At 34.3% G+C, this 27531-nt stretch overlaps 2 protein-coding genes across 6 annotated transcripts; both read left to right on the top strand.

Moving 5' to 3' along the window:
• Positions 1-784: 784 nt before the first annotated feature.
• LOC110660709 (choline/ethanolaminephosphotransferase 1) lies at positions 785-9085 on the top strand. Of its 5 annotated transcripts, none has more exons than XM_058132334.1 (20): positions 785-1124; positions 1219-1423; positions 2590-2599; positions 2699-2749; positions 2847-2924; positions 3035-3110; positions 3207-3229; positions 3307-3407; positions 3634-3728; positions 3895-3963; positions 5120-5189; positions 5691-5754; positions 5838-5878; positions 5967-6051; positions 6888-6950; positions 7398-7456; positions 7559-7611; positions 8023-8095; positions 8391-8434; positions 8550-9085. In XM_058132334.1, exons 2-19 carry the CDS (start codon positions 1287-1289, stop codon positions 8410-8412), a joined length of 1170 nt encoding a protein of 389 aa, XP_057988317.1. In that variant the 5' UTR covers positions 785-1124; positions 1219-1286; the 3' UTR covers positions 8413-8434; positions 8550-9085. The 5 variants fall into 5 exon arrangements, with proteins under 5 accessions (XP_057988317.1, XP_057988316.1, XP_057988315.1 ...); XM_058132333.1 differs by having other exon boundaries at positions 787-1124; positions 1285-1423; positions 8608-9085; XM_058132332.1 differs by having other exon boundaries at positions 787-1124; positions 1285-1423.
• Positions 9086-19408: 10323 nt separating this feature from the next.
• On the top strand, positions 19409-20599 carry LOC110660804 (uncharacterized). The gene has a single exon (XM_021819243.2). The coding sequence runs from the start codon at positions 19409-19411 to the stop codon at positions 20597-20599; it is 1191 nt and encodes a 396-aa protein (XP_021674935.2).
• The last annotated feature ends 6932 nt before the right edge of the window (positions 20600-27531 follow it).

Raw genomic sequence — 27531 nt, 5'->3', positions numbered from 1 at the left:
AAAAAAATTAAAAAATTATTTTTTTTTTTTTTTTTTTTTTTTAATATATAAAAAAAAAAAAATTTTTTTTATTTAAATTTTTTTTTTTTTTTTTTTTTTTTAATTTTAAAATTTAAAAAAAAAAAAATTTTTTTTTTTTTTTTTTTTTTATTTTTAAAAAATTTTCTAAACAGAGTGTAAGTATTCGATCAAAACAAGCATTATAAGGATTTTTTATTTTGATTTATTATAAATTTAAAATTTAAATAATTTTTAATTTTTAAATAATAATATAAATATTATATCATTAAATAATATTTTAATATATAATAAAATTTATTAAATTAATGAATTTTACATATTAAACCATAAAATAAAGTTTATGTGAAAAATTTCCGATTTATATAGAAGACGAATGAAAAGAAAACGTACTGTAGAAACCGCGTGAAATCCACGTACAATTTTTCAAGGACGCTGTATGCTCCATTTCTTCCCAAATAAAAGGAACAAAAAAAAAATTGCACAAAGTAAAAGGGCCTAAGAGAATATGCTTCTTCAACGAGACCTTGAAAGTGAACTGCTTTTAAATTTAATTACAGTTTAGGTGACCAAATCCATATTTTAATAATCCTAAATGGTTTTCAATTGTTCAACCTTATAATTAATTAAGCTAATTAATTGATTAATTTAGTCTTAATTAAAAGTTTTTATTTTAATAAATTTTAATCAGATTAATTATATTAAAAATTTTATTTATTTATATTATAATTTATATAAAGGTGTGATTATAGAAAATTTAAACTTAAATTCATCAAGAATCTTATATCATACTCGTTTGAAAGATTCATATTTAATGTCTGTGTTCACATCTTATACGGAAGAATTTTTTTTCATAAATTATAAAACGTGATTATCTAGGGCGGGAGATTAACAATATTTTATGCTTTTTTCTCATCAGCTTTCTATCCATACCAAAAGGCTCTTCTTCTATAAATTCTTATATCTCTCTCTGTTTCTCGATTTTAATCGGTGAAGGTTTCTTTTTAATCCTCCATTGTTGTTTTCGTTTAGAGTTTCTCTTCTCTGATCCTTAGATCTGCGCTTGTTTCTAATTCTAGATCCACTTTTTATACTAGCCAATCCAGGTTCGCATGCTCTTCTTTCCTTTAATCCCTTTTAATCATTTGCTTAAATCAGTTAAATGTAGTATATAATCTCAAATTCACAATTTTCCAGCAGGTTGTACAGAGAGTGATCAGGTTCTTGAAGCAATATTTCTGATTTTTTTTTTTTTTTTGAGTGAAGGAATGGGGTATATAGGATCACATGGAGTAGCAGCACTTCACAGATATAAGTACAGTGGAGTTGATCACTCTTACGTTGCTAAATATGTGTTGCAACCCTTCTGGAGTCGATTCGTTAACTTCTTCCCTCTTTGGATGCCGTGAGTAATTTGTTTTTGTTTTGGGATTTTTTTTACTGCTTTTTGCGTATTCAACGCTATTTGTTTGGTTTGGTTGCTTTAATTGAATGAAATCTTTCAGTGTTTATGGGCTTTTAATTGCTCTGGCAAATGGAGGATAATGGGAATGATATTCAATCTCAAATGGTTTTTAAACTAATGGCTGTAATGAGGAAATTAGGCTGGTTTTGCCTATGTGCTTTAATTGCTATTTCTACAATTTTCTTTTTCAAAAGTACTATTTAATTTTGTTCAGTATAATTAATTGTGAATTGTAATATGCGAGCACTTTATTGATGATACATGTGGTCATAACCCAGTTTCTCACCATTGCATAAAATGAAAAATATTGTTGTAAAGCCCCATGCTATTTGACCCTAAGCTTAAACTATGCATTTTTTGTGTAGAAATTAAAGAGTTCCAAAATCCAGGACCATGATGTATCCTTCTGACCTTAAGTAGCATGATAACAATAGCTGTTGAGTGCTGATGAGTTGATTCTCATTGCGAGTCTTGACATTGCTTGGTCTTCCTGGCTGTTATATAACAGGTGTTTAAGATTTTCTAGTATAGCTTCTATTTGTGTTGGACTTGGAACCACCTATTTGAATGTGGATGTACGCCCCCTAAATTCACTTTCTTCTTAAACCTCCACTGTAGTTGGACATTTTCTTGCTTTATTCTTAGAAAGAGGGGATTGAGGTACTGCTCTAAGAATATTGCTTGATACTATTTTGGAAGCTCTTGCTATTAGGTTCCTTGGGATTTTACTATTTATTGTAGTCACCTTTGAAGATAATCCAAGCAGTTACCATTACCGAGTACCTTATGATGACCACTTAGCAATTAGCAGGGTTACTTCCTCATGTTTAAGGCTATTCAACTGCTGTTCATTTTTATAACCCTTTGTCGCGCTTGGGGATGATGGTAAAAGATGGAACATTACTGTCTAAATCAGCATCCTGGATGTAAAATTCTATAAAAGTTTTACATTGTACCTTGAGTTTGGACTTTGTACTCTGAGTAGCATTCATTGCTTATGCTTCACATTGATTTTTCACACAGAAAGTTTTATATTGATTTAATAATATTTCCTAATGCCTTTTTTTTTTCCTTCCAAAAACTATTTGCCTCCTGATCTTCTCCAGACCCAACATGGTAAGATGATATGCTTTGTACTTTGATTTGTGACACTAAGTTTCCTAATGATATTTTCTTGCTTTTGATTACTAACTGGTTCTGCTTTTGGTTTTTAAGATCACCCTTACAGGATTCATGTTCTTGGTTACTTCTGCACTGCTTGGCTATGTGAGTAGGAAGTTCTTTGTGGTCATGTTTGTACAAAGTTGCTTTGTGACAATTTTTTTTTCCTCTTTTTTTCCCCTAATTTATGTTTGCATCACAGATATATTCACCTCATTTGGATACAGCTCCACCAAGATGGGTTCACTTTGCACATGGATTACTTCTATTTTTATATCAGGTGTGAGTTTAATTCTCACATGCATTAATCTTTTCTTGTGTGTTTCATATCATTGGTTGACAAACTGTGTTTTTACTGTGGCTTTTACCAACTTCTTGTTAATTTCACAGACTTTTGATGCTGTTGATGGGAAGCAAGCACGACGGACAAGCTCCTCGAGCCCATTGGGAGAACTTTTTGACCATGGTGATTTTCTGTTGTTAGTGATTTTCCATTTTTTAATAGTTATCATTTCTGAATGTTTCTTAAGTATATTTTTTTGGTTTTCCCAATTTATTGCAGGATGTGATGCTCTTGCATGTGCAGTATGTATTTTCCATCTTTGGTTCTTTTAACTCCAGTGAGTGTTGTTTCTTTAACATTTATTCTTGGTGTTCCGCAGTTTGAAAGCATGGCTTTTGGTAGCACTGCAATGTGTGGAAGAGACACTTTCTGGTTTTGGGTTTTATCAGCTGTTCCATTCTACGGCGCAACATGGGAACAGTTAGTGATATTAAGATGCTTTTATTTATTTTGTATAAGTTGAATGAAATGGTATTCTACTGCATAACTTTTATTTCATTTCACTTTCTCTCAGTCAGACCTACTGTTGTTTGCTTTCTTAACCGTTGAATTTTTTTTATTTCCATTGTGTTATATACTTAGGTTTGTTTGCTGTAACTATTCGATATTGTACTGATAACTTGAATTTTTGCTTCCTTTGATCCAGCTTTTTCACAAATACTCTTATTCTTCCTGCAATTAATGGACCAACCGAGGGTCTGATGATGATATATGTAGCTCATTTTTTCACAGGCGTAGTTGGTATTGTCTTTCTGTTCCTTTGTCGCACTTACAATAACTCACATATGGATGAAGTTCCTTTACCACATCATATTGTTAATTATTTCTTCAATATTCCTTTCTCTGCATCTTTCTTCACTTTTCCATTTTTTACTTTGATGTTAACTTGGGTTGTTATCTTTTTTAGGTGCTGAGTGGTGGGTTCAGAACTTTGGGAAGTCTTTTCCCTTTTTAAGTTGGGTGCCAATTATAAGTGGTAAGAATTATGAATTCCTAATCCTTGCTATGTTTGGCAGTTCATTTATTGATGTACATACATGCTCCTTTTCATCTCCTTACCATTCCCCACTCCCCTTGTTTATAGACACTTTAAAAACTGTAGGAAGGTTCTAATCTACCCTTAAATCTATGAAGGAAATATCTGTTGGAAGTTTTTAGCTGAAATTTGTCTTGTACTTGTGTCTTATCATGTCCTTAAATTTAAGAATGTTGTTTGCCATGTTATGTTCAGACTTCAGAAACCAGTTTTTGAAGTTGTGATGTTTAGCATAAAAAATATCTTTATTTTTTGTGTATTTTTTGCTTGTTTTCTATTCCTGAAAGGATGGAGTATGATGATGTATGTTATCTTTATGTTTACTAAATTTTATATTTTATAGATATATGCTGTAGTTATTTCATAATGGTAGCTTAAATAATTTGTGCCTGTTTGCAATATTCTTACAATTGATTGCTTCACATTTTATTTATTCATCAAGTTATTTCCTATACTTGAAGACACCAACTAGTTTGGGACTAAGGCATAGTTGGGCTCAGTTCCTATGTGTGAAGATTGAAGACAGTAATCATGTTGCTGAATTACTGTTCACTATTTTTTTCCCCTGCTAGTCACTATGATAATGAAATGCCATGCAACATTTAGTTATATGATTTATACTAGTTACATGATGCATTCTGGATGGAGGACTTATCTAGTGTTCCCTTATTTGCTTATATATACATTTGTCACCAGATCTGTCCTGCATTTTGTGTCTTTTATGGGTATCCTCCAAGATTTGAGAAAAGAATAAGATTTTTTTTGGACATTAATCCTTTTGTTTTTCATCAGTCAAGGATTTGAAGTAGGTTGTCAGTAAGTTACTGGAATTTATTTTGTAAATGCTTAATTGCAATATTATTTTTGAGTTTTCTATTGATTGCTTTGGAATAATGGATTACTATAACATACACTGCTATTTGATTGGTAAGTCATCTCTATCCTGATAGCTGAACTTCACATCGAAATTGCCAATTATACTTCCTCGATGCCTTGTCTTTTCATGAACTTTTATTTCCCCTTACCTTTGTGCTGCTTTCTTATTTTTAACAGTTGTCAGGAAGAAAAATTCACTTTTTTTTTCTTTTGACTTCAGAAATCCCAACTTTCAGAGCTGTGCTGTTTATAATGATAGCTTGTGGTGTTATTCCTACGATTGCATTCAAGTAAGCACTTAAATGCTTCTGAAAAGATTGAAAATTTCAATTCCCTGTTGCGTATTTCATTTATAGCAATTTACTTTGACACTCATTTATGATATTTCCTGCTCTTATTTGACAACTCTTGCTTGATTCTCCATGTTAAATTGTTTTGGTACCCATTCAATTATGATCTTCAGACTAAATTGTGGTACATAGTTTAATTTGCTATGTTATTCAGTTGTCCATGTGAAAATGATACTTTTTTTTAGTCCTTTTCTTCCTTTCTTTTCCCCTCTCTCTCTCTCTGGTGAGGTGGTGGTTTTGGTGTGGGGGCACTTTTGCTGTTGCAATATGGGCTTGAATGTAATTTAGTGTGATTCACTCATGTCTAAATGATTAGCGTGAAAGTTCCTATATGGATTGTTCCTGTGAGGTTTCACTTGAGGTCATACATATGCTACTACAGCTGTTAGTTGAAGGCCTGCTTGAATCTCCTTGCGTAATATGATGTGTGTTTTTCTGCAGTGTGTGCAATGTCTACAAGGTTGTTCAGTCAAGAAAAGGCAGCATGTTACTGGCATTAGCCATGGTAAATCTGTAACTTTTTGGAACATGCATTTCTCAATTACATTTGTGCTTAATAGATTTCTTATTCTTTTCTCGTATTATCAGCTTTACCCTTTTGTTGTGCTCATGGGAGGCGTCTTGGTGTGGTATGATTTAACCTGCAACATTATCGTGTGCATAATCAATTCTTGATGTGCATTGTGGTCTTTATTTAGGATCTTACTTCATATGCAGGGATTATCTGTCTCCATCTGATATAATGGGAAAATATCCTCATCTAGTCATACTGGGGACTGGACTTGCATTTGGGTTTCTTGTGGTAAGATGTGTGTTGGTGTGTGCGCATGTGTTTATTTATTATTTATTTTTTTAACTATAATGATTTTGTGTCTGTATGTATTTGATAGTGTCTCCAAGATGCTGTTTTCTTGTCATTATAAATTAAAAATTCCATTAACTTATTCATGTTAAGGAGATGTTGCTTGACATGGATTGTGGGCCTGTTGGGTTGTTCCAAATGGACAGACTCTAAATAGGCATTTTTAATCACAACTTTTACAAAAGGCAATCATTGTGCAATTCAGGTGACCTTGTTTGCTGATGTCAGACGAAAATCTAGCAGAATTCTATAGGAAAATGCCTGTCCTACATGATCACATCACTATGTTTTTGAACAGTGCAGCAACATAATGGTGACAATCAGTTCCATGCTTAACCTGATACATCCTCTCTTAACAGTTACTGTGTTTTTTGTGGAGAATACACGCACAGGTCATTAAGTGGGAAAAAAAATTTTAACTTTGTCCATAATATCAAATGGAATATTACTAGAAAACATATAGCTGAAGTTTTTTACATGTAAGGTGTTCTTAACTGTGATGGCATGAAGGTGTATTTTTTCTATTACAGATGTGATAAGCTTCTTATAGAAACAAAAACTAAGAAGGTCAAAATTTGATGCTTGTAGTTCTATATGATATTGTAATGCATAACGGTAGACCAACTTTACTTTCATGTGCTTAAGGAGGTTTCTAATCTCAGTGCACTTTTGATGCAATTACTGTTGTAAGAAATTTAACTTATTTTCTAAATTAGCACAAACAGTATACCATTAACTTTCATATATTGTTGCTGAAACGGAGTTTGATTTGACAGGGAAGAATGATTCTGGCCCACTTGTGTGATGAACCAAAGGGATTGAAAACTAACATGTGCATGGTATGTATATTTAAATTCTTGACTCAAAAATATTCAGCAATGTGAAAGGCTGTTCATATGTATTAAAGTCTACCTAGAAAGTGATTTTTTTTTTTTTTTGGGTTTTTATGGAAATCCACAATGCATAATGCTTTGTCTGAACTTGAATGGTATCTGATACGTGTCAGATACACGATTATTCATTTGCCATAGGCTATCCACTTCCTTGTAATTAATAGCATACAATTGCTCTCAGTCAAGTGTTTCTGTTATGTGTGTGCTTAGCACTTGTGGTTGTGGGAGCTTTCCGAAGAATGCTTGTGGCATTCCCTTCAGTGTTAAGAGATTTTTTTTTAATATCTCCTGCAAAAGCTTCTACTACTTTTTTAAATTTGTGTTCCATTTGTTGGAGGTATATATATTAAGTTAATTAACTGGAGAGTTAACTTTGTTTTCCAATTTCTGCAGTCATTATTATATCTACCATTTGCCATTGCAAATGCACTCACTGCCAAACTGAATGATGGGTATGTGATAATTTAGTTGTAGCTTCTGTTTGTTCATAACAAACATCTCTTTTAATCATTTGGCTGGCATGGTAATTTTTATAATCACCTTTGTTGTTGCAGAGTTCCTTTGGTTGATGAATTTTGGGTTCTTCTTGGTTACTGTTTATTCACAGGCATGTTACTTTTTCCTTGTCTTTTGAATTTATTTACACTGAGAATATGGAGTGAAAAGGGGTAGACCTAAATTGACTTGGAGGAGAGTAGTACTACATGATCTAGAAGCATTACACATTTCTGAGGATTTAACCCAAAATCGTTTAGAGTGGAGAAAGCGAATCTATATAGCTGACCCCAAATTTTTGGGATAAAGGCTTAATTGAGTTGAGTTGAGTTGAGTTGAGCATATGGAGTGAATTTGCTTTGCTATTGAAAATCCTTTTAACATGTTAATTGAGGTTTTTTTTTTTAATTTTTTTTAGAACTCTTTTTTTTGTTTGAGTTATGCATGTGTTAATTTTAATTGCTCCTATTGCATATTTGCATATTCTTATATTTTTGTCTCACAATTCTTTTTTTCACCTCAGTGGGACTCTATTTGCATTTTGCCACATCAGTCATTCATGAAATCACAACAGCCTTGGGCATTAATTGCTTCAGGTGAGAATTTGCTTATATGGGATGCACTAAAAATGATGCCTCTGGTCAAAAAGTTCACGTTTTCTATTGTTTTTTTGGGTGGTTTTGGCATTTGAATCTTCAAAAATAATGTTTGAGGTTGTACTGTTAGCTGTTCTGTTTTGAGTGAGATTATATGTCGCTTGGATTGGGTGTTCGGTTCTGCTTGCTACTTGTATATTTATCATTGAGTTAATGGTTGAGTGTCATGTGAATTTCCTTCTTCCCAAAGACAGTACCTTGGTTAGTAACTGTTTTGTTCTTTCTAAATTGACAGGATAACTAGGAAAGAAGCTTGAAAAATGCAGGTTCTGATTTTGGGTACGCCATTTCCTTGTTCTTGGTCTATGCCTGTGATTCGCTGTATAAATTGTCCTTTTTTTGGAGTTAATTTGTTATGTTTCAAGTATGGTTTTGCGTTTGTTCTATATTTCAGTGGTTTGGGCTGCTTTTGATTGATGGGAATTCTGTATGCTCAATTAATGATTCAACAGGCAAGTCAGGAGCTATGCAGTAAAATTGATGATTTGGCACATCTATCAATTTTGGTTTAACATTGATGACGGGGTTGTCACTGGATTCAGGGCACAAGATCTGGTTCAACCATATTATTTTTTAAATACCACAGTAGAGTAGGCAATTTGAGGCATGCAGACCTTTTATGATTATCCCTACGTTTTTAAAATTTTATGATGGGTGTTTGAGCTTGTTGCACGCTGGGAAGAGGTCTTTTTCCTCTTTGGGTGGAAGTGGGATTGCTGTTTGATGAGTTTAGGAACTAATAGTAGTAAGGCTTGGGTATAACTTATACTAGTTAAAAGCATCTAACTCTTAGAGCAACTGGGTTAATATCAACAAGCAAGCCCATTTTATATTGAGATCTAGCATATGACCTACCTATTTTTCTGGGATGTTGCATTGGAAAGTCGTCTTACGATTTGACAATGAAATTTTGGTTAGTTTTTGGCTTCATTGGAGATTTAGAAAATTAGGAATGCGATCTTTAATTATCTGAAATTATTCTCATGAATTCTGTTATTCACATATATATATATTCTTTCCCCTCAAATGCACATGGTTTTAGAGCAAGCATGTATGATGAATGTTGTTTCTACAATTGGAAGTTGAAGCTAGTGCTTGATCATGTTCTGCATTTTTATGTGCGTCCCAGCTTAAATTTGAAATAAAACAATCCTTTTTAAGCTAATTTTTATCTTCATAAGCATATATACACACACCCAATGTATATTAAACTATATTAAACTCGATGTAAAGTTGACCAAGAGGCAAAAGTGGGCGGCTTAAATTTCCTGCAAACAAGGTTTTCAGGGGCTAATTAGGCCCTTTGCATGAGGTTTCCCTTTTTCACTATTATTTTCTGCTGTTATTAATTCAATATACACACACACACACACATTAAAAAAATCGATAAGTATATCTATAATCCTTAATAAGTACAAAGTTATACTTGTTAGAAAAACCGTAATACAATATCTTGATACCACAGCTAATGATCTCTGTCTGGGATAATTATTATGCTAAAATTTGAGCTTCATCCCTAAGTTACTAATGAAGTATCATTTCCCATGTAGCCAGCAAGCTTAATGAACATATGTTAAGAATAATAATGGCTTTACACCAAAAGAGAAGTGGGCCTTGTACAGAAAGACAAGGTATGCAAAACTAGAAGAAAAAAAAATAAATAAAAAAAAAAAAATATATATATATATATATATATAGCCATGCAAAAACACACCATAATTTAATTCAATAATTATGTTAGATTATTCTCAAGATTAGTCACAAAAAAATATTTTCAAGATTATAAAATATTGATTTCAAATCCAATTTCAAAAAAGTCAAGCAGTAACACTAGTATATTTGCCATTTGAGCTTGATGGTTGCTTAAATATGTTGGAAAAAATATATATTTTTTAAATAAAATGGAAGTAATTGCATTAATGATGAACACATTTTAAGGATAATATTTATTTTAAGAGAGATGTCAATTTCATGTGTTGGAATAAATTTATTTATATTAAAGATTAAAAAATTGACAAAGAAATTTTATAAAATTTATGTTAGTGATCAATCATTTGAAAAACAAAACTACTTATTAAACTTTGTTAATGATTTATTTTCAATTACATTAAAATTACTCAATAATGTTGCTTGTTTAGTGACTTAAGAGCAAGAAAAGGTAGGATGATGGCTTATCTTAACCCATTCTGCACTGACTAATTTTCTCCAATCTTATCTACTTTTAATATTGTGGGAATTAAGGATGAAGAGAATATCTTTTCGTTCCAAATTTTCAAAACCTGTTATACTTAATAATATATTATTATTATTTATTAAAAATTAATTTATTTTAATATATTTAAGCACTTAAATATTAGAATTTTTATAAAAAATATATATTTATTATTAAGATTATATTTACCTCTTATAATCTATTTTTTAATAAAATATTGTTATTATTTAATAAAAAAAAAAATCTCCATTAAAAAACTAAAGTTTTTGCTCTAATTTAAATTTTTTACAGATAATTTTTGTTTCTAATTGGCTGCTTTGTTACCATTCCTAAGGAAAGGTATAAGAGGACATATATAAAGGATGAATTAAAAAAATAATAATAATTAGCAGTTAAAAAAAATAATAATTAGTGAAGCAAGAGAAATGGAAACATTATAATGATTATGAGCATTTAAAGATGAATTAAATTAGGCGAAAAGCATTCGTTAAAAACACTTGTTTATAAGTGCCCCAATGATGTGCTAGGGATGTGCATGCGTGGGGCGCCTGCACCCTCAGCCATTATGCCTCTCTACACACATGCTTTTTGCTTGTGTTGTGCATATTTATTTTTTAAATAATCTTATAATAATATAGTTATGAATAAATATACAATTTAATTTTTAATTTTTTACGATTATATAATTCTCAATACTCATTAATTTAATCTATAAATAATGTGATTAATTAAATCTATCTAAACTATCATATAATTGTGACAAAAATGTAAATATTTTTGAAATGCATATCATTTCACTAATTTAAATTTACATTTTATATTTTTTTTATTTATCAAAGTATCTTTTTATATTTATTTTATGATTCATAAAAAATTAATTTTTTTTAATTATTCGAAGTTACCCTTCAAAATTTTCTCCTACCACTCAAAATTTATTCTAATTCTAATAGGTAAATTACCTTCGAAAACCTCAAATATGGATTGTCTTTTTTTTTTTTTTAATCATCTTTTACTTTCTCTTTTTTTCCTTTCCCTCTTCGTCACATCTCCCTCTCTCCACCTTATATAAGGCTGCCATCTTTCCTTATGGACTGATCGAATTGATTGGTTCACCGTTTGCTCAACTAGATGAATTTTGATTTTCTAAAAGCATAATTCCTATGCATAAACTGAACCAACCATTAATTTTGATTTTCTAAAGAATTAAGTCTTATGCAAGCTTTAAAGAATACAAAGTTATCTCTCTCTCTCTCTCTCTCCATTCTCTCTCTGTCTCTCCTATCATTTTTCTTAGTTTTTTTCTCCCCCATCGCCCTTACTATTTTCTAATTTTTATGCCCCATTCTTAACTGTTGTAGGATCAGAAACCAACGTTATTTGCTAATACAAATAGTGAGAAAGAGAGGTCTGGCAGCAGACCAAAAAAATTATTTCTCTTAAGACTAAGGAGCCGGAGCTGAGCAAGAGAAGTAAAGGGATTGAAATGAACTACGAGGGTCAAGACTATCGAGGACAAGACGCAAAACTCTGTTTTTGAGACAGAAGATATCGCTCCATGTGCATGTGTTGGTAGTGCCAGTGGGTGTGAGCTTGTTAGCCCTATCTGATTTGGCCTTGAACTGCATTAGATGCTCCAAATCTGGGTTTATAAAAGCTTGCAGGAGATGAGAGGCGAAAAAGCGCAATTATACTGACTCGCCCAGAACAAAATTTTTCTTTCTTCTTTTCTTTTGATTGTCAAATTTAGAGATATAATTTGTGGTTTGTTGGCACTGGTGTTTTTGCTTGTGGTTATGGGGGCTTATGAGTTGAAATTACCATTTTTCTTTAATGTGAAGTATTTATCTTAATTTATATACGAATCAAGTTAATTTATAAGACATATTTGCTTTTTTTTTTGGCATTTTCTCTTTTTTTATCAAAGGTAAAATGATATTACTAGAAGAGTTTAATGGGCATTGAGCCCATTACAAGTTTAAACTTAAGGCCAAGGCTAAAAAAAAACTTAGGATTTTACACCAAGGCAGTTAAATATGCAGCCTTGAAGAAAAATAAAGGCCCCGAGCCTCAAGGAACCATAGTTAGGTCTGGAGATAGACAACTACAGAGAAGACTGCCGCAGTCAAGCAGTGAGGCACCGCCATTGCGAAGAAAAAGTTTTCGGGGAATCTTGCTCACCGAGTAGCACAAGATGACCATTTAAGGCAAAGAGTTGGATTAAGGAGTCCCCTATCAAAGCATCCTCAGAGGAGCAAAAAGGCTGGGTGATGTTCCATCATGAAGCGAAGCACAAACAACCTCTGGTCAAGAAAGTTGAAGTAGCAATAGATCATCTTAGAATCCAACAACGAGTGGCAGTGGCAAAACTCGTCGGCCTCTCACTCATCCTTTACGGATCAGCCATTTAGTATTGGCTCAGGGGTCTAGCAAATGCCACCAACCATATATCTTTGCCCTCTCACCCAATAACAAAAGATACTCAAAGCCGATGACCTACAAGCTCCCAAAACTACCTGTAACCGCAAAGACGCCATGCATGAGTCATCACACAAAAACCAAGCACAAGGCAATCAAATCTACATAGAGCGGCTCTCACTCCTTGAATGCGGACTTGCTAAAAAAAAAGGAGCAAAAGATATCTACAACCCATCTAATGGTAGAGAGAACAAACTCACGATTAGGTGAGGGACGAAAGAGCCTCCCTCTCTCGGATGGGGCAAAAGAAATCGTTTGAACAAGAGCAACGAAGAAAACGAGACTCTAAAAACCAAAGAGAACCTCTCGCTCTGGCAAATGTTAGAGAGAGGACCCTGTGGAATCATTCTATCCCTTTACTCATCACTATATTGAAAAATTATAAATTAAAATTCTATTGCAATAGATGATAGAGACTAAGATACAAAGTGAGGGAGGGAGAAAAAGGAGACGTGTAGAGGATAAATTGTCACTTCAACTATGATTGGGTTCATGCTTGCCAGGGAGAAGATAAAAACTGAGAAACAAATTGTGAGAGAGAACATGTTGCATTAGAGAGTAGAGGGAAATAAGAGAAAAAAAAAATTGAGTGATGAAGAGAGAGAACAGAATTTTTTTTTTTTTGGCTTATCATGTTAACTAATTAATTGCAAATCACTATTACAATTAAAAAAGATTTTTAGTATTTTTTTAAATTAAATTTAAAAATATTATAAATTAAAGATTATAAATCGTATAGTTATGATAAGGTTATACGATAAATGGATCCCATCTTTTTTATACAAGTAAATGACAGATGGGAGGCTTGGAAAGTCCACCACGACCTTTTGGAAACGAAATTTTATTTTGACAATTATCATTTTATTATTATTGCATTGATTATTTTCCGATCTCTAAATGTGTTTATCCGATCCGATTCCTAACTAAATAGCCCTTAGCCGATCTGTGATTCTGAACATCTACCTTAATTCGCCGAGCTTTAACTAGCCGATCTCCCTTTATTTATTTATGGAGTTTCTGAAATGTTCTTACGACGTGTCAGAAAAACTGGCGAATCCCGCTAACCGATACGCCGCTTGGGATATTGTGAGCATTAAATGCTCAGACGGGTATAAATAGGGGATGGGTCAACCAGTTGCTCCCTTATGTCATTTTCAGCATCTCGCGAGCGATTCCAAAATTCTCTCGTTTTTTCAAGTTCTTCCGACATCTATCACACTCCGATAAGGGTTTTGATCTTTCTTTTAGTTAAATTTTATCTTTTCTTTGAAAATGAGCGGCGCCGATGGTCAGAGAGCGACGAGCCCCCCTTCCGTTAATGTCTCGTGGTTGTCAGATGAGGTTGAGGTGGTCGGACCAAGCGGGCGATCTAAACCTCCTACCACCTCCGTTTCTGCCCGTGGTCAAGCGGCACCCTCAAGACGAACGCATTCCTCAGGGAGAGAGAGCCTCCCCGTGGATGAGCTGTCGTCCATCCTTCAAGAAACCGATCTGCAAACAATTAGCCAAGAATACAATCTTCAGACCGACTCATAGGAGCTTATCAAATGCCATGGCAATCTCCGAGCTGATCATTTCTTCGAAGAAATTGATATGATCATGATATATGAAGAGCAATTAAAAGCCGGGCTGCGGTTTCCTCTTGATGACTTCTTCATGGACGTTCTGAAATTCCACCAAGTATGTATAGCCCAAGTACATCCGAACTCATGGCGGATCCTGGTAGCCTTCAGAGGCCTCTGCCTAGCTAAGGGACTTAGTCCTACAGCGAAGGTATTCGCTGAGCTACATAGGTTAACTCGTCGAAAGGACGACGAGTACTGGTTCTTTCAGGCGAAACCGCATTGTGGGCTCTTTACCGATCTGCCCTCCTCGCTGAAGAATTGGAGGAATCGCTTTTTTATTCTGAGGAGCAAGATCCCGAACGGTTTTGAAGGTTTCCCACGTAGCTGGTTGCATCTAGGCCCATAACTCTCGAAGCACATCGCCCTGAGTAGGGAAGAGGGCGCAATGGTAATGGAGCTAAAGGATCAGGCGGCCAATCAGAAGTTTTCCTATTTAGATGCGGTGATGGCCGAGCTGCATCATTGGATGATGCGGCTGGTTACCGGCGAAGAGCGCGGGCTTCAGCTCAATGACCTCGGCCCCGGTATTTTCTACATCTCTAATCTCTGAGCCTTAGCGAACTCACTGACTTTTTCTTTGTGCAAGTATGGCGAGCGGCGAGGCTTCCAAAGAGAGTCGGAAGCTGAAGAGAGAGGTCTCTAGGAAAGTACGGGAGATGAAGCGCGCCGAGGCCTCACAAATGCCAAGGCGCGATCTAGGGGAGATGCAGGGAGGCTCGTCCCGACCTTCAGGACCGCCGATCCCTGAAGTAGAAGTGGTTCGGTATCCTCCTCGACAAGAAAAGCCGCCACCACCTCCACCAGTTGCTTCGAGTGCGGAAGGGGGTCCTTCCCAACCCACTTCGAGGACCCTCTCCCGCGGCGCTCAGGTTCTGATTCACTCCCTGGAGAAGAACCGATCTGTTCAGGGGAATCCGATTTGGCAAAGGTTCTGGGAGCTTCCATATGCCTCCAGGAGGATCGGGACAGGCTGACCCTGGGCAACATTGATGATATCCTGGCCCAGACGATGAGCTTGAGCGTGGAGAGCTTAGTGAACTAGCACATCATCAGGGAAAAGGCTTATCATTTGAGGCAGGAGATCTAGAAGGTGGGTCAGGAAGCAGCTTCCGCCCGAGCCTAACTTTCATCCGCCCGGGAATATATAGCTGAAATTGAGGGGCGGAAGAAATTCTATGAGGATAAATTGGCCGAGCAGGCTTATGTTCTTGAAGAAGCTCAGGCGCTCCGAGCTGCTGATGTCGCTCGCCTCACTGAAGAATTTAGAGTGAAAGATGAAGAGGCAGTGACGAGGGAGGCCGGTGCTTATGTGAACGCCCACGGGGACCTTTTGGCCGAGCTCAAGAAGCGTTATCCTGAGGAGGACTTTTCTTGGATGATGGACCTGGCTCCCCAAGATGAAGAGGAGAGCGAGGAGGAAGCTGAGGGAGATAGAGAGGGTGAGTGAAATGTAGAACAAGCTGGGGGTGATCCTCCAGCCGAATGACTTGTATTTTATTTTGAAATGAAATGAAATTCTCTCTTTTGTTCAATGACTGGATGTGATCGGAAAGTATCTAACTTGTACAAGCACCTGACTGTCTGAACCAATTAGAACATCAAACTTAAAAGTGATTATTAATCTAAGTATAAGAGGTCAGAAAAATATTGTAAGCATGAGATCATCTGAGAACAAATACCGCACGGGACTTAAGATTATTAAAATTGTAAACCTGATTTGAACACTTAAGATCGGAAGCAACATCAAGCCGGATTAAAACCTTAATTTTATTAAACAATTATCCACAACGGAGATCGGACCGGATTGAAACCTTAACTTCATTTATAAAATGGAGGTCGGAAATGTGATCGGCTGGCGAGGTGACTCGATAATTGGTTTGAGAGAACGGTAATGAATTAAGCGACCTGGAGACTTGGTGTTGGTTTGGTTTCTTTGAAGAGAGATCGATAATGAAGTGAGCGTCCTGGAGACTTGGTGCTAGGATCGATTTCAAAGTCTGTTGATTTCGAGAATCGACCAAAATATGGTGTCGACATCGATGACCTACAAGCTTCCAAAACTACCCGTAACCGCAAAGACGCCATGCATGAGTCATCACACAAAAACCAAGCACAAGGCAATCAAATCTACATAGAGCGGCTCTCACTCCTTGAGTGCGGATTTGCTACAAAAAAAAAATAAAGGAGCAAAAGATATCTACAACCCATCTAATGGTAGAGAGAACAAACTCACGATTGGGTGAAGGACGAAAGAGCCTCCCTTTCTCGGATGGGGCAAAAGAAATCGTTTGAACAAGAGCAACGAAGAAAACGAGACTCTAAAAAACAAAGAGAATCTCTCGCTCTTGCAAACGTTAGAGAGAGGACCCTGTGGAATCATTCTATCCCTTTACTCATCACTATATTGAAAAATTATAAATTAAAATTCTATTGCAATAGATGATAGAGAGTAAGATAAAAAGTGAGGGAGGGAGAAAAAGGAGACGTGTAGAGGATAAATTGTCACTTCAACTATGATTGGGTTCATGTTTGCCACGGAGAAGATAAAAACTGAGAAACAAATTGTGAGAGAGAACACGGTGAATTAGAGAGTAGAGGGAAATAAGGAAAAAAAAAAGAGTGATGAAGAGAGAGAACAGAATTTTTTTTTTTTTTTTGTCGCTTATCATGTTAACTAATTAATTGCAAATCACTATTACAATTAAAAAAGATTTATAAATTAAATTTAAAAATATTATAAATTAAAGATTATAAATCGTATAAGGTTATACGAAAAATGGATCCCATATTTTTGATACAAGTAAACGACAGATGGGAGGCCTGGAAAGTCCACCACGACACGTTAAAGGGTGCATTGAATTAAAGATAGGATGTGACACATCTAAACATCATCCGATTGCTTGTTTCAGACTTTGCGGGTCTCCATTGCTATACCGCACGCGTTTATAAAATGCTGTAATCATACATGATTGCCGATACAGCCTACCCTTTCCAACCCTCGCCATAGCAAAATCTTAGACTTTTCGATGGGACCATGCGACGTATTTGTTTGTGGCACACGTGCCCAATATCTAGTGAAAAACTACACCGTATTACAGGCGAGTACAAAAAGAAAAGGATCATCCTGTGCTTTACTGATGAATTAAATAATTATTTTTAAATTTGGAAGAATTAATTATGAAAGAAATTTATATATAATTTTTCACATATTATATAATAATTAAATTAAAAAAAGCAGTTATTATTTTTAAAATAATTTTTTTTTTAATTTAAAACTTAAGAAAAACCTGACTGTCACTGGTCAAACTCATAAAAAATTGTTTTTAACATATGGAAATAACTGTATCTTGTGAGACTTATTATCACTCATTTGACATTTTATCATTAGTTTATCTTCCTAAAACACCTTATCCGCAAATGATAACAAATTAAGCAAAACACATTGAATATGGTTGATGGAGAAGGGGAATCATAGAAGACATTATATTTTATTAACCAATTTAGGATTTTTACTATGAAACCAGTAAAGCCTCATCTAGGCCGAAAACAAAAATTGAGGACATATGAGATAAAGATTTTTCTTGTCTGAAACTAATTTACTATATATCTAAGATATAACATATTCGATGAGATCTATTTATTAAATATATAAATATTTTATATGTTTATATTTTGAGTTAATGATAACAGGGCCTAGGCAATAATTTTTTATAAATTAAATAGATATAACATATATGCATAAAGTTTTTATGACCTAGATTCGGTTTGTCATAGATTTAAAATACAAGATATATGATAGAGCTCACATATTAAATACATGAGTCAGTTTGTGTTTTATGTCTATAGTGAACTGACTCTAGATAAAAATTTTTAATTGGCTTAATACATCTTGAAAATTTAGTATTAGAACTCGAGTGAATTTTATCTATACCTGAATGTATACACTCAATCAATCTAAATACGATATATTATATAAATTTATAATAATTTTATTTAAAATTATGATAAACTCTACTTAATATAATTGTTTACTAAATTTCTATTAATTGGATGTATATATACCAAGTACATACAAGAATTTTCTTAACCAATGGATTAGCTCACATGGCTGTTACTAAATTGCTTTTAATTGTTCTAGTTTTCTTTCTTGGATTGAAAAGCTACCCGTAGAGTTGGAAGCTTTTTGGCTTGCTGATGTAGTTAACTGTTCCTCTGTTTAACTTGATCTTAAGTTTCCTTGTAAAAAAAATGAATGACAAATTTATGAAAAATTACATCAAATCTGTCCTTTAAATCACCGAGTTTAAGAATCAAATAGAGCTCAATTACTAAAAAAAAAGCCCAATATTATGAATGAATGAATGAATTCACTAAGAAAGTAAATTTTAGGTTGGGTTGTCATACCAAGACAGATTCTGAGTTGGAATCATGGTGATGCTGTATAATTTTCTCCTGCTTCTTTACTCAATTTGTTGTTGCATTCACTTCCCTACACAATTATACCTTGCACTTGCAAGGAACTAGTGCTTGCTTCATCACTCTTTCCTCTTCTTTTTTTCCCCCCTACGCTTGGGGTACTGTTCTTTGGCAAGAAAAGCGTAAAGGTAACGCTTCTCTCTGTGGCTGCTTGTCTATCACTGCGAAGTGTCATTGTACCTTGGTTTACTTGAAATCCAAAAGTCCTCTCCTTTTCAATCTCTCGTCTCTTTCTCCAGCTCTTTAAGTTAAACTCTACTTCCCCACGCAGCCACTTCCTTCTCTTCTCTTTTCTTTTTTTTCCATTTTTACTCATTAGAGCGACTTGAATGCAATATTTGATTTGATCTTTCTACGCTCATTGCTCAGCTATTTAATTAGATCCTTCTGCATCTTATTTCTTTCATAATCTGGTCTTCAAAACCCTAGTAGTAACATTTTCTTTCCTTGGAGTTTTGGGAAGCTATGAGAGAGAGAGGCAAAGCTGTGGAGATGTACAGCAATGACCTTTTCCAAGATTGCAGCATCTTATCATCTGATCTTCCATGCAAGAAACACCCATCATCTTCTTCAGTTGGTATATGTGCTTATTGTCTCAAAGATCGTTTAGTCAAGCTGGTCTGCTCAGACTGTGGAGAACAAAGGCTTTCTTCTTGCTCTTGTTCTGAGATCTCTTCCAATCACAATTCCTGTACTGTTGAGGTAGGCAGTGTTGGTCTCATTTCATTCTTGATAGAAAAAGATAAAAAAAGTGAAGTTTTTTCCCATTCAAATTCTAAGCCCAAAACTAGTGGAGAAAAAGCAGATGAAGTATTCTTCCTTAAGAGAAGCAGTAGTAGCTGTGTTGAGATAAAGAGGAAAGGTAGGTTTTGGAGGATTGGCAAGCTGTTTAGCAAGAAAAGGGAAAAGGGTTGTGAGAGAAGCAGTGTTGGCGGTTTCGAAGAAAAAAGTGATCTTTGGGTTGTTGATGACATGAGCGTTTCCAGGTCCAGGTCTCTATGCAGTTTCAGAGGCGGTGGCTTTTTTGGTTCTGAAGATGGTGCCTTTTCTGGTAATAGGAGTTCTATTTCTGGTGCTAGGAGTTCTATTTCAGCTGCTAGGAGTTCCATTTCCGCAGCTAGGAATTCTGGTGTCAATGGTGGTCTGCTCTTTGATCCTGATAGAAAAAGCGGCTCCAGTGAAGCAGAGCCAAGAAAAAGTGGCTTCGACGTTGAAAAGAAAGACACTAGTGTTTCAGATCCCAAAAAGCTTGATCCTGGTTTTAATGGAGAAAACACTAGACGTGTGTTTTCACTTAGAGAAGGCAACTTTACTACTATGGATGATTCAGCCTTCATTGAACTCAAGTTTGATTTGCCGTCAGAGTCCAGAGCAGATTTACCTTGTGCGAAGATTGGTGGTGCTTTGTCAGATTCAAATTCTGCTTTTGGTAGCATGAGAGGCGGTGATTTTCTGACACAGCATCAATGTGGAGGCCCTTTTGGGACCCTTATGGGAGATGCGCTGTTCACTAATGGAGGTTCATGTAGGATCACAGTTAGTGACAGAGGAATCAAAAGGAGCGGGAAAAGTTTCAAGAGTTGGAGATGGATTTTCAGGCACAATCCTAATGCAAGGAACAAAGACGAAGACATTGTGGTCAAACCCTTAGCTTAGAGACATGTCTTATTCTGTACTTTTTTCTTTGGGTATTCCATGTGTATTAATTTGGTCACATCCTCTTTGTTATCTGTAGTTATTTTGATCAAGTTAAAACAAAACAAAGGTAGATAACAGGCATGAGTTGTTTGCTTGACTTTTACTTCAAGATTGGTGAAGAAAAAGGCAACAAATTAGGGATGAAATTTGAGGCTTAAAACAAATTCTATATGTTCAGCGCTTAAAACATGCCATCTCAGAGGGTTAATTAATTAAATTATTTGCCTGACAGAAGCCTATGATCAAATTGGACACTAGGACGATGAATTTTCTTTCTTTGAATGTAAAATTTACGTTCAGGCTTAATATATCCATCAATTTAACATCCTGAAAGTAGAAAAAAATTGCTGTTTCCGAATGCATGTTCATAAAAGGGCCATTTTTATATTTTCTATACAATTCATAGCACATTGAAGTAGACATTATAGAGTACCGTGGATGAGGAAGGTGCTGTCTCTTTCTTGTTTGATGGACTTCAGCTTTCCATTGTCACATAGAAGCACTCCACATGTGGTAGTAGGAAACTGGCACTGGCCTGTCATGTTTATCAGAGATGGAGCAATTAAATATCAGATGGATAGTCCAAGATATTATGAGATGAGATGACTCTCGAGCAACAAATTTTTGCTTCTAACGAAGGTAATGCTGTGACAGTCAATGTTGGTGTTGAAACTGAAGCAGTTGCTGATGCTGGGTAAGAAACTGTTAATGATAAAACAATGGAGACTAAAACAACTTAATTATTTTCATTGAACAAAACACTGTTTAAATACAAAGAAAAAAAAACTAACGATAAGGATCATGATCCATGATTCTAGCCATGATAAAATACATGGAAACAAAAACAAACATGAATAACAAACTTCCTAAAGACTAGCTAACAATACCAGACCACGTCTTTACAATCCACTTGAGCATAAAAGAAATAAAAAACAGAGCACGTCTAACAAATTGACGAAATTAACATTTTTTCTTTTTATTTTATTATTTTTTGCAGTGTCTAGGATAATTTCTAACACTCCTCCTTGTCTTTGATACTGCAAACTCCCATCTTATCTCGCAAAGCTTCAAATTTAACTTCAGGCAAGGCTTTGGTAAAAGCATCAGCAATTTGATCTTCAGTTCTGCAATAGACCAAGGACACTTCTCCTTCTTTTTGAATTTCCTTCAGAAAGTAGAACTTAATTTTAAAATGCTTTGTTTTCCCATGAAACACTGGATTAGATGAGATTGAAATGGCTGCTTGGTTATCATCGACAGATATTTGTGTTGGCTCTTGCTGCTCTAAATTCAAATCTTTGAGAATTTTTCTAAGCCACAAAGCATGATTTGCAGCAGTAGTTGCAGCAACAAATTCAGTCTGTCACACCCTACCCCTCTGTAAGGCATAACATGATCCCGTAGTATAGCTAATGACTTACTGAACTTTACCTACCGATAACCTATCAAGTACACTACAAAAGACTTTAAAACCATTTTCTTACTTTTTTGAAAGTGGTGAGCATTTTTTGTAGGAACTAAAAATATTTAATTAAAGTTGAAAAACTATGTAAAATTTTTGACCAATTTTATTTTTCCCCAAATTCTGGAAAAATTTCGGCAGAGTGCCGGCAGTAATTGAGAAAAACAAAAAATTTACCTGTGAAAAAACACTTCCAATAATAGCACTTCATCAAATCTCAACCACCAAATCACTTAATCAACACAAATCTATCGAATCTCCACAATTCATAACATTTGCAAGACAGTTAAGTAAATCCATTCACATTGCATTTAAAATATTTAATTACATTCACAATTTAGTTCACAGACATAAAAAGCTAAAAGACTATATTATTACATATGACTATGCAACTGCTCAGTTACAAAAGTACATATGACTACAAAATTATTTACAACAAGAAATCATAAGGGTATAATCAAATATCCATACAAAAGTCTCTAGGTAGTCCCCACAATCAGCAGCTCACTCTGCTGCTTTTTCTTTGCCTCTATCTGCGACAGTAAAAGAAACTATCACTGTGTGTAAAATACTCAGTGGTGCACAATAATATGTAAAATGTGTAATATAAAACATTTATGAACAATTTACAATTAAAAAATCTCGCAATCACATTTCACAATTTTTCAAAGCTCATTATAGCATAGTTTTAGTCAAACAATTTAATAAATACAGTATTGCCAATTCATACACAACTTAAGCCATAACACAAATTTTTTGATAAATGCCGTGTTGTACACCATGACAAAGCAATCTATAACCTCACTAATCAAAATCAATGAGGGAGGTGGCTAGCTAGCTAATGAGTATTCATCCGATCTCGACCTCAGTTGGTAAGCTAGAGAGGAAAGAAAATAAACGATCTCAACCCAATAAATGGAGGAGGAATAATGTGATACTGTCATGCTAAGTGTGAATCCAAAATCAATTTAAAATAATTATTTCCAATAATTTATGAGAGATCCCAAACAATTTTCAAAGTCATTTTTGCAGTCACAAAGTGGCAACACAAGTCATAAATAACACAGCGATTTCATAAAGTATAGCAATTCAAATTTTTAATTGGAAAATAATTACATAAATTTATTGTGCACAAACCTGACATGAGTCGTCTCTAGGCCTTGACTCAGTCCTTTGTCCCTTCCGGGTCTTTTTCAGCTGAAACACATAAATGACAGTGTTTCTGTAACACCTCTATTTGTATAGCCTGGTATATTTCACTGTTCCGGTGACCGGAGTCGGTCTGGATAATTAAGGGGATTAGAACCATACTTAAGACAACTAGATAAACCATAAACACAAATAATTAGTAATTGCCAGTTAGTTAAGTATAAATAAGAAGAACAGGACATAAGAAGTTAAACGAGTCGAGAGTCACAGCGATGGGTGATCGTCTCAGGAACGACTGCAAAGCCGTTTTAAACTCAAATTTCGAACCGTAAAATGTGACGCTACGATCCTTAGGACTATTACGAACACAGTGGAAAAGAGAAAATCAAGAAAAAGAACTGTTAAGCCAGTCAAATAATTAGGTCAGGGAGCCGAAAGAAATACTGAATTATTTGCAAACCGGGATGAACCGAAGAGGGGCAATTTGGTCAATTGACCCAGAGAGCTGACTCTTGACCTAACTGTCAAATAAAATCGAATAAAAGAAAATTTTGGAATCGAGAATTAAATTAAAAAACTAATAGAAAAATAGAAAAAAAAAGAAAATGAAAAATGGAAAAATCAAAAGGTGATGACATCATGCATGACCTCATGCATGATGCCATAAAGAATATAATTTATTTATTTATTTATTTACATTTTTGGTCTTCCATAAGACTTAAAAATTCATAAAAAAAAAAGAAATAAAATCATTTCTTCTTCTTCAAAAAAAAGTCCTCATCTCTCTCTCACTTTTCTCTCCCAAGGTTCCTCCATTAACAAGCTTTTAAAGCTTAAAAAACTTAGTTCTTCCCCACAAATTTCAACCCTAAACCCTAAAAAGCTTCTAAGTTACCCTAGAAAAGAAGATTAAAGAAGAATAGGAGGGAGGAAAGTGGAAGAATTGAAGCTTTGGGAATACTTCCTTAAAGGTTAGTAAAAAATCCTCTCAATTCTCCTTATATTCATGAATTTGCACTTGAAGTGAACTAGTATTGATGAAAATAAAATAAAAACAATATATTTAGGAATATAGTGAAATTCAGCCAGCTTAGAGGTAGCTTGAAATTGATAGATTTTGATACAATTAAAAAGGTAGGCAAGCTTGATTGAAGGTGTAGTTGAGGTTTATATAGTTTAATTGCATGAAATGAGCTAAACATGGAAGTTAGGGTTTTGGACCTAGGGTTTGGGAGATAAAATTTGGAGAAATGGTGAAATGGTGTTTTTGACCTAATGTGAAGTGAGAAATGGTCATTTGTGACCTAATTAAGTGTGTTAGAAGTGTTTGAATCAAAGCCAAATTCAGATTGGGTATGCAGCATGACCAAAAATCCACTTTGAGGGACCAAAAATGAAATTTTATAAGTCCAATTGGTATGGGACCAATTGGGACTGAAAATAGGCACTAAATGACACAATTTTCATCTAGGAAGCTTGCCCAAAAAGTGACTAAAACCTAGTGAACAAATTGACCAAAGTTGAAAAATTGCAGGCTGCCCTGCACAAACTGACCAAATGAACAGTGCTTGTTCATTTGGTCATAACTCGAGCTAGGCAGGTTAAAATGACCTAAAATTTTACCAGTGGTTAGATGAGATATAGACCTAAAACTTTCATGAAAAACACCAACCCAAATTATGTCATTAACCCAATTAAATTACTGAGCAAATTTGGATCACTGAATCTGCAGACTGCAGATTTACCATATGAACAGTAAAGTTTCAATGGCTATAACTCTCTCTAGAAAACTCCGATTTAGGTGATTCTTGAACTGATGGAAACCTAAGGCATAGTAGAACATTTCATATGAAGAAAATTAGACCAAATTATGGACCTAACTTGATCAAATTGCTGAACGAATTTGGAATCAATAATCTACCAAAACAAAAATTCTGCAGCATGAACAGTAAACGTAATTTGCATATAACTTGAGCTACAAAACTCCAATTGGAGTGATTTAAAAAGGAGAATAAACTTAAAACAATAGGGAACATTTTCTATGAAGGAAGTTTTGCCAAATTCTAACAGTAAAATGACCAATGGAATAGTGAAACCGATATACCAAAAACTGAAAATTGACAATTTTGCCTAAAAGACTTAAGTGTTGAGAAAATGACCAAAACCAACAAGTTTGGTGACCAAAATGTGGTATGTGGGTGAAGTTGGAGTTCCCATACCTATTAAGCCTTAGAAAGTCAACAATTTGACTTGAATAGTATAGTGAATAGTAACTCAAAACATAAAATTTCAAGAACGTCGAGTTTAGCACATTAGAGCTAGTTAAAAGTGAAGTTAAATTTATTTTTGGATTTATGCTAAGTTATGGTACTGAAACACTGTGAAACTGTGTGTTTCAGCTGAAAAAGACTTGGAAGCTCTGAGAGACTGAGTCAAGGCCTAAAGGCGACTCACGTCAGGTCTGTGCACAATAATTTTTATTTAAATATATGATTCCTGAAAATTTTATTTTTTTGAGTTAATTATGAATTGTGTTGCCATTTATGATTGTGAATATGACTTTGAAAATTGACCAAATTTCTCATAAATTATTTGAATAAATTGTTTTGAACTGATTTTGTGTTCACACTTAGCATGACAGTATCACATTATTCCTCCTCCATTTATGGGGTTGAGATCGTTCATTTTTCTCCCTCTCTGGCTTACCAGTTGAGGTCGAGATCGGATGAGTACTCATTAGCTAGCTAGCCACCTCCCTTATTGATTTCGATTAGTGGGGTTATAGATTGCTTTGCCATGGTGTACAACACGGCATTGATCGAAAATTTTGTGTCATGACTTAAGTTGTGTATGATTTAGCAACACTGTCTTTATTGAACTATTTGACCAAATTGTGTTATTATGAATTCTAGTAACCTGTGAAATGTGATTAAGAAATATTTAAATTGTGATTTGATAATGAATGATTTATGTATTATATTTTAAATTTTTATTGTGCACCACTGAGTATTTTTATACTCAGCGATAGCTTATTTTGCTGTCACAGATAAGAGCAAAGAGAAAGCAGCAGAGTGAGCTGCGGGATTGATAAGAACTCTTGATCATTTTTGTACGGGTATTGTTTTATACCCTTGTAATTATTTTGATGTAAATACTGTAATGTCATAAGTATCAATGTAAAGTGAGCAGTTGTATAATAAATTATAATAATATTATTTTTGGATTTTATATCTGTAAATCTAATTTGTGCATAAAATGTTAATGGAATTATTTGAAATGGTTTGTTTTCAAAATAGTTGACTTGAAATTATTTGGTGGTTGGGAGTTGTGTAAAATTATTGGAAGTGTTTTTCATAGGTATTTGAAGAACTGATTTCTCAAAATACAGACGAAACTCTGTCAAAATTTTTATAAAATTTGCGGCAAAATTAAAATAGACAAAAATTTTTACTAGTATTTAAACTCTGAATAAATCCAATAATTAATTCATATATGCTCAATTCTAGCCCCAATATGCTTAAACTAACGTTCTTGAAAATTTTCATTTCGGGGTTACTATTCATGGTACTATTCAAGTCAAAATGTTGACTTTCTTATGCTTAATAAGTATGAAAAATCCAATTACACCTACATATCACATTTTTGGTGCCTAATTTGTTGGTTTTGATTGTTTCTTCAAATTTTAGGTCTCTTAGGTACAATTTCAAAATTTTCAGATTTAATGTCCTATTTTGTACTGTTTCATTGATCATGTTGCTGTGGGAATTTGGCAAAGTATTCATCATAAAACTTGTTCCTTATTGTCTTAACCTTACTTCCCTTTTTGAATTACTCCATTTGGAGTTTTGTAACATAAGATATGGCCATTTGAACATGGCTGGCTGGATTAGTTTAACCCAGATTTCTGGGCACCCAATTTAGTTCTGACAGTTTTGGACCATTAACTTTGGATGGCAAAATAACTTAGATATGGGCAGAATTTGGGTTGGTGTTCTCCATGAAAGTTATAGTGCTATGTCATACCTTTCTAATGCCACAAAAATCAGATCATTTGGACCTATATAGCCCAAGTTATGGCCAAATGAATATACACTATTTATTTAGTTATTTTGGTACAGTGGCAGTACACTACACCTGAGTTTAACCTAATTGTTCACTATGTTATGGTTATTTTCTGGATATAATTCCTAAATGAAAAATGTGCCATTATGTGTGTGTCTATTTTCATCCTCAATTGGCCTCACACCAATTGGGCTAGTAAATTTTCAGTTTTGATCTC

Source organism: Hevea brasiliensis, chromosome 13, assembly GCF_030052815.1.
Source record: "Hevea brasiliensis isolate MT/VB/25A 57/8 chromosome 13, ASM3005281v1, whole genome shotgun sequence".
Taxonomy (NCBI): Eukaryota; Viridiplantae; Streptophyta; class Magnoliopsida; order Malpighiales; family Euphorbiaceae; genus Hevea; species Hevea brasiliensis.
Note: the sequence above shows the minus strand (reverse complement) of the source record. Positions and strands in the feature narration are given on the sequence as shown.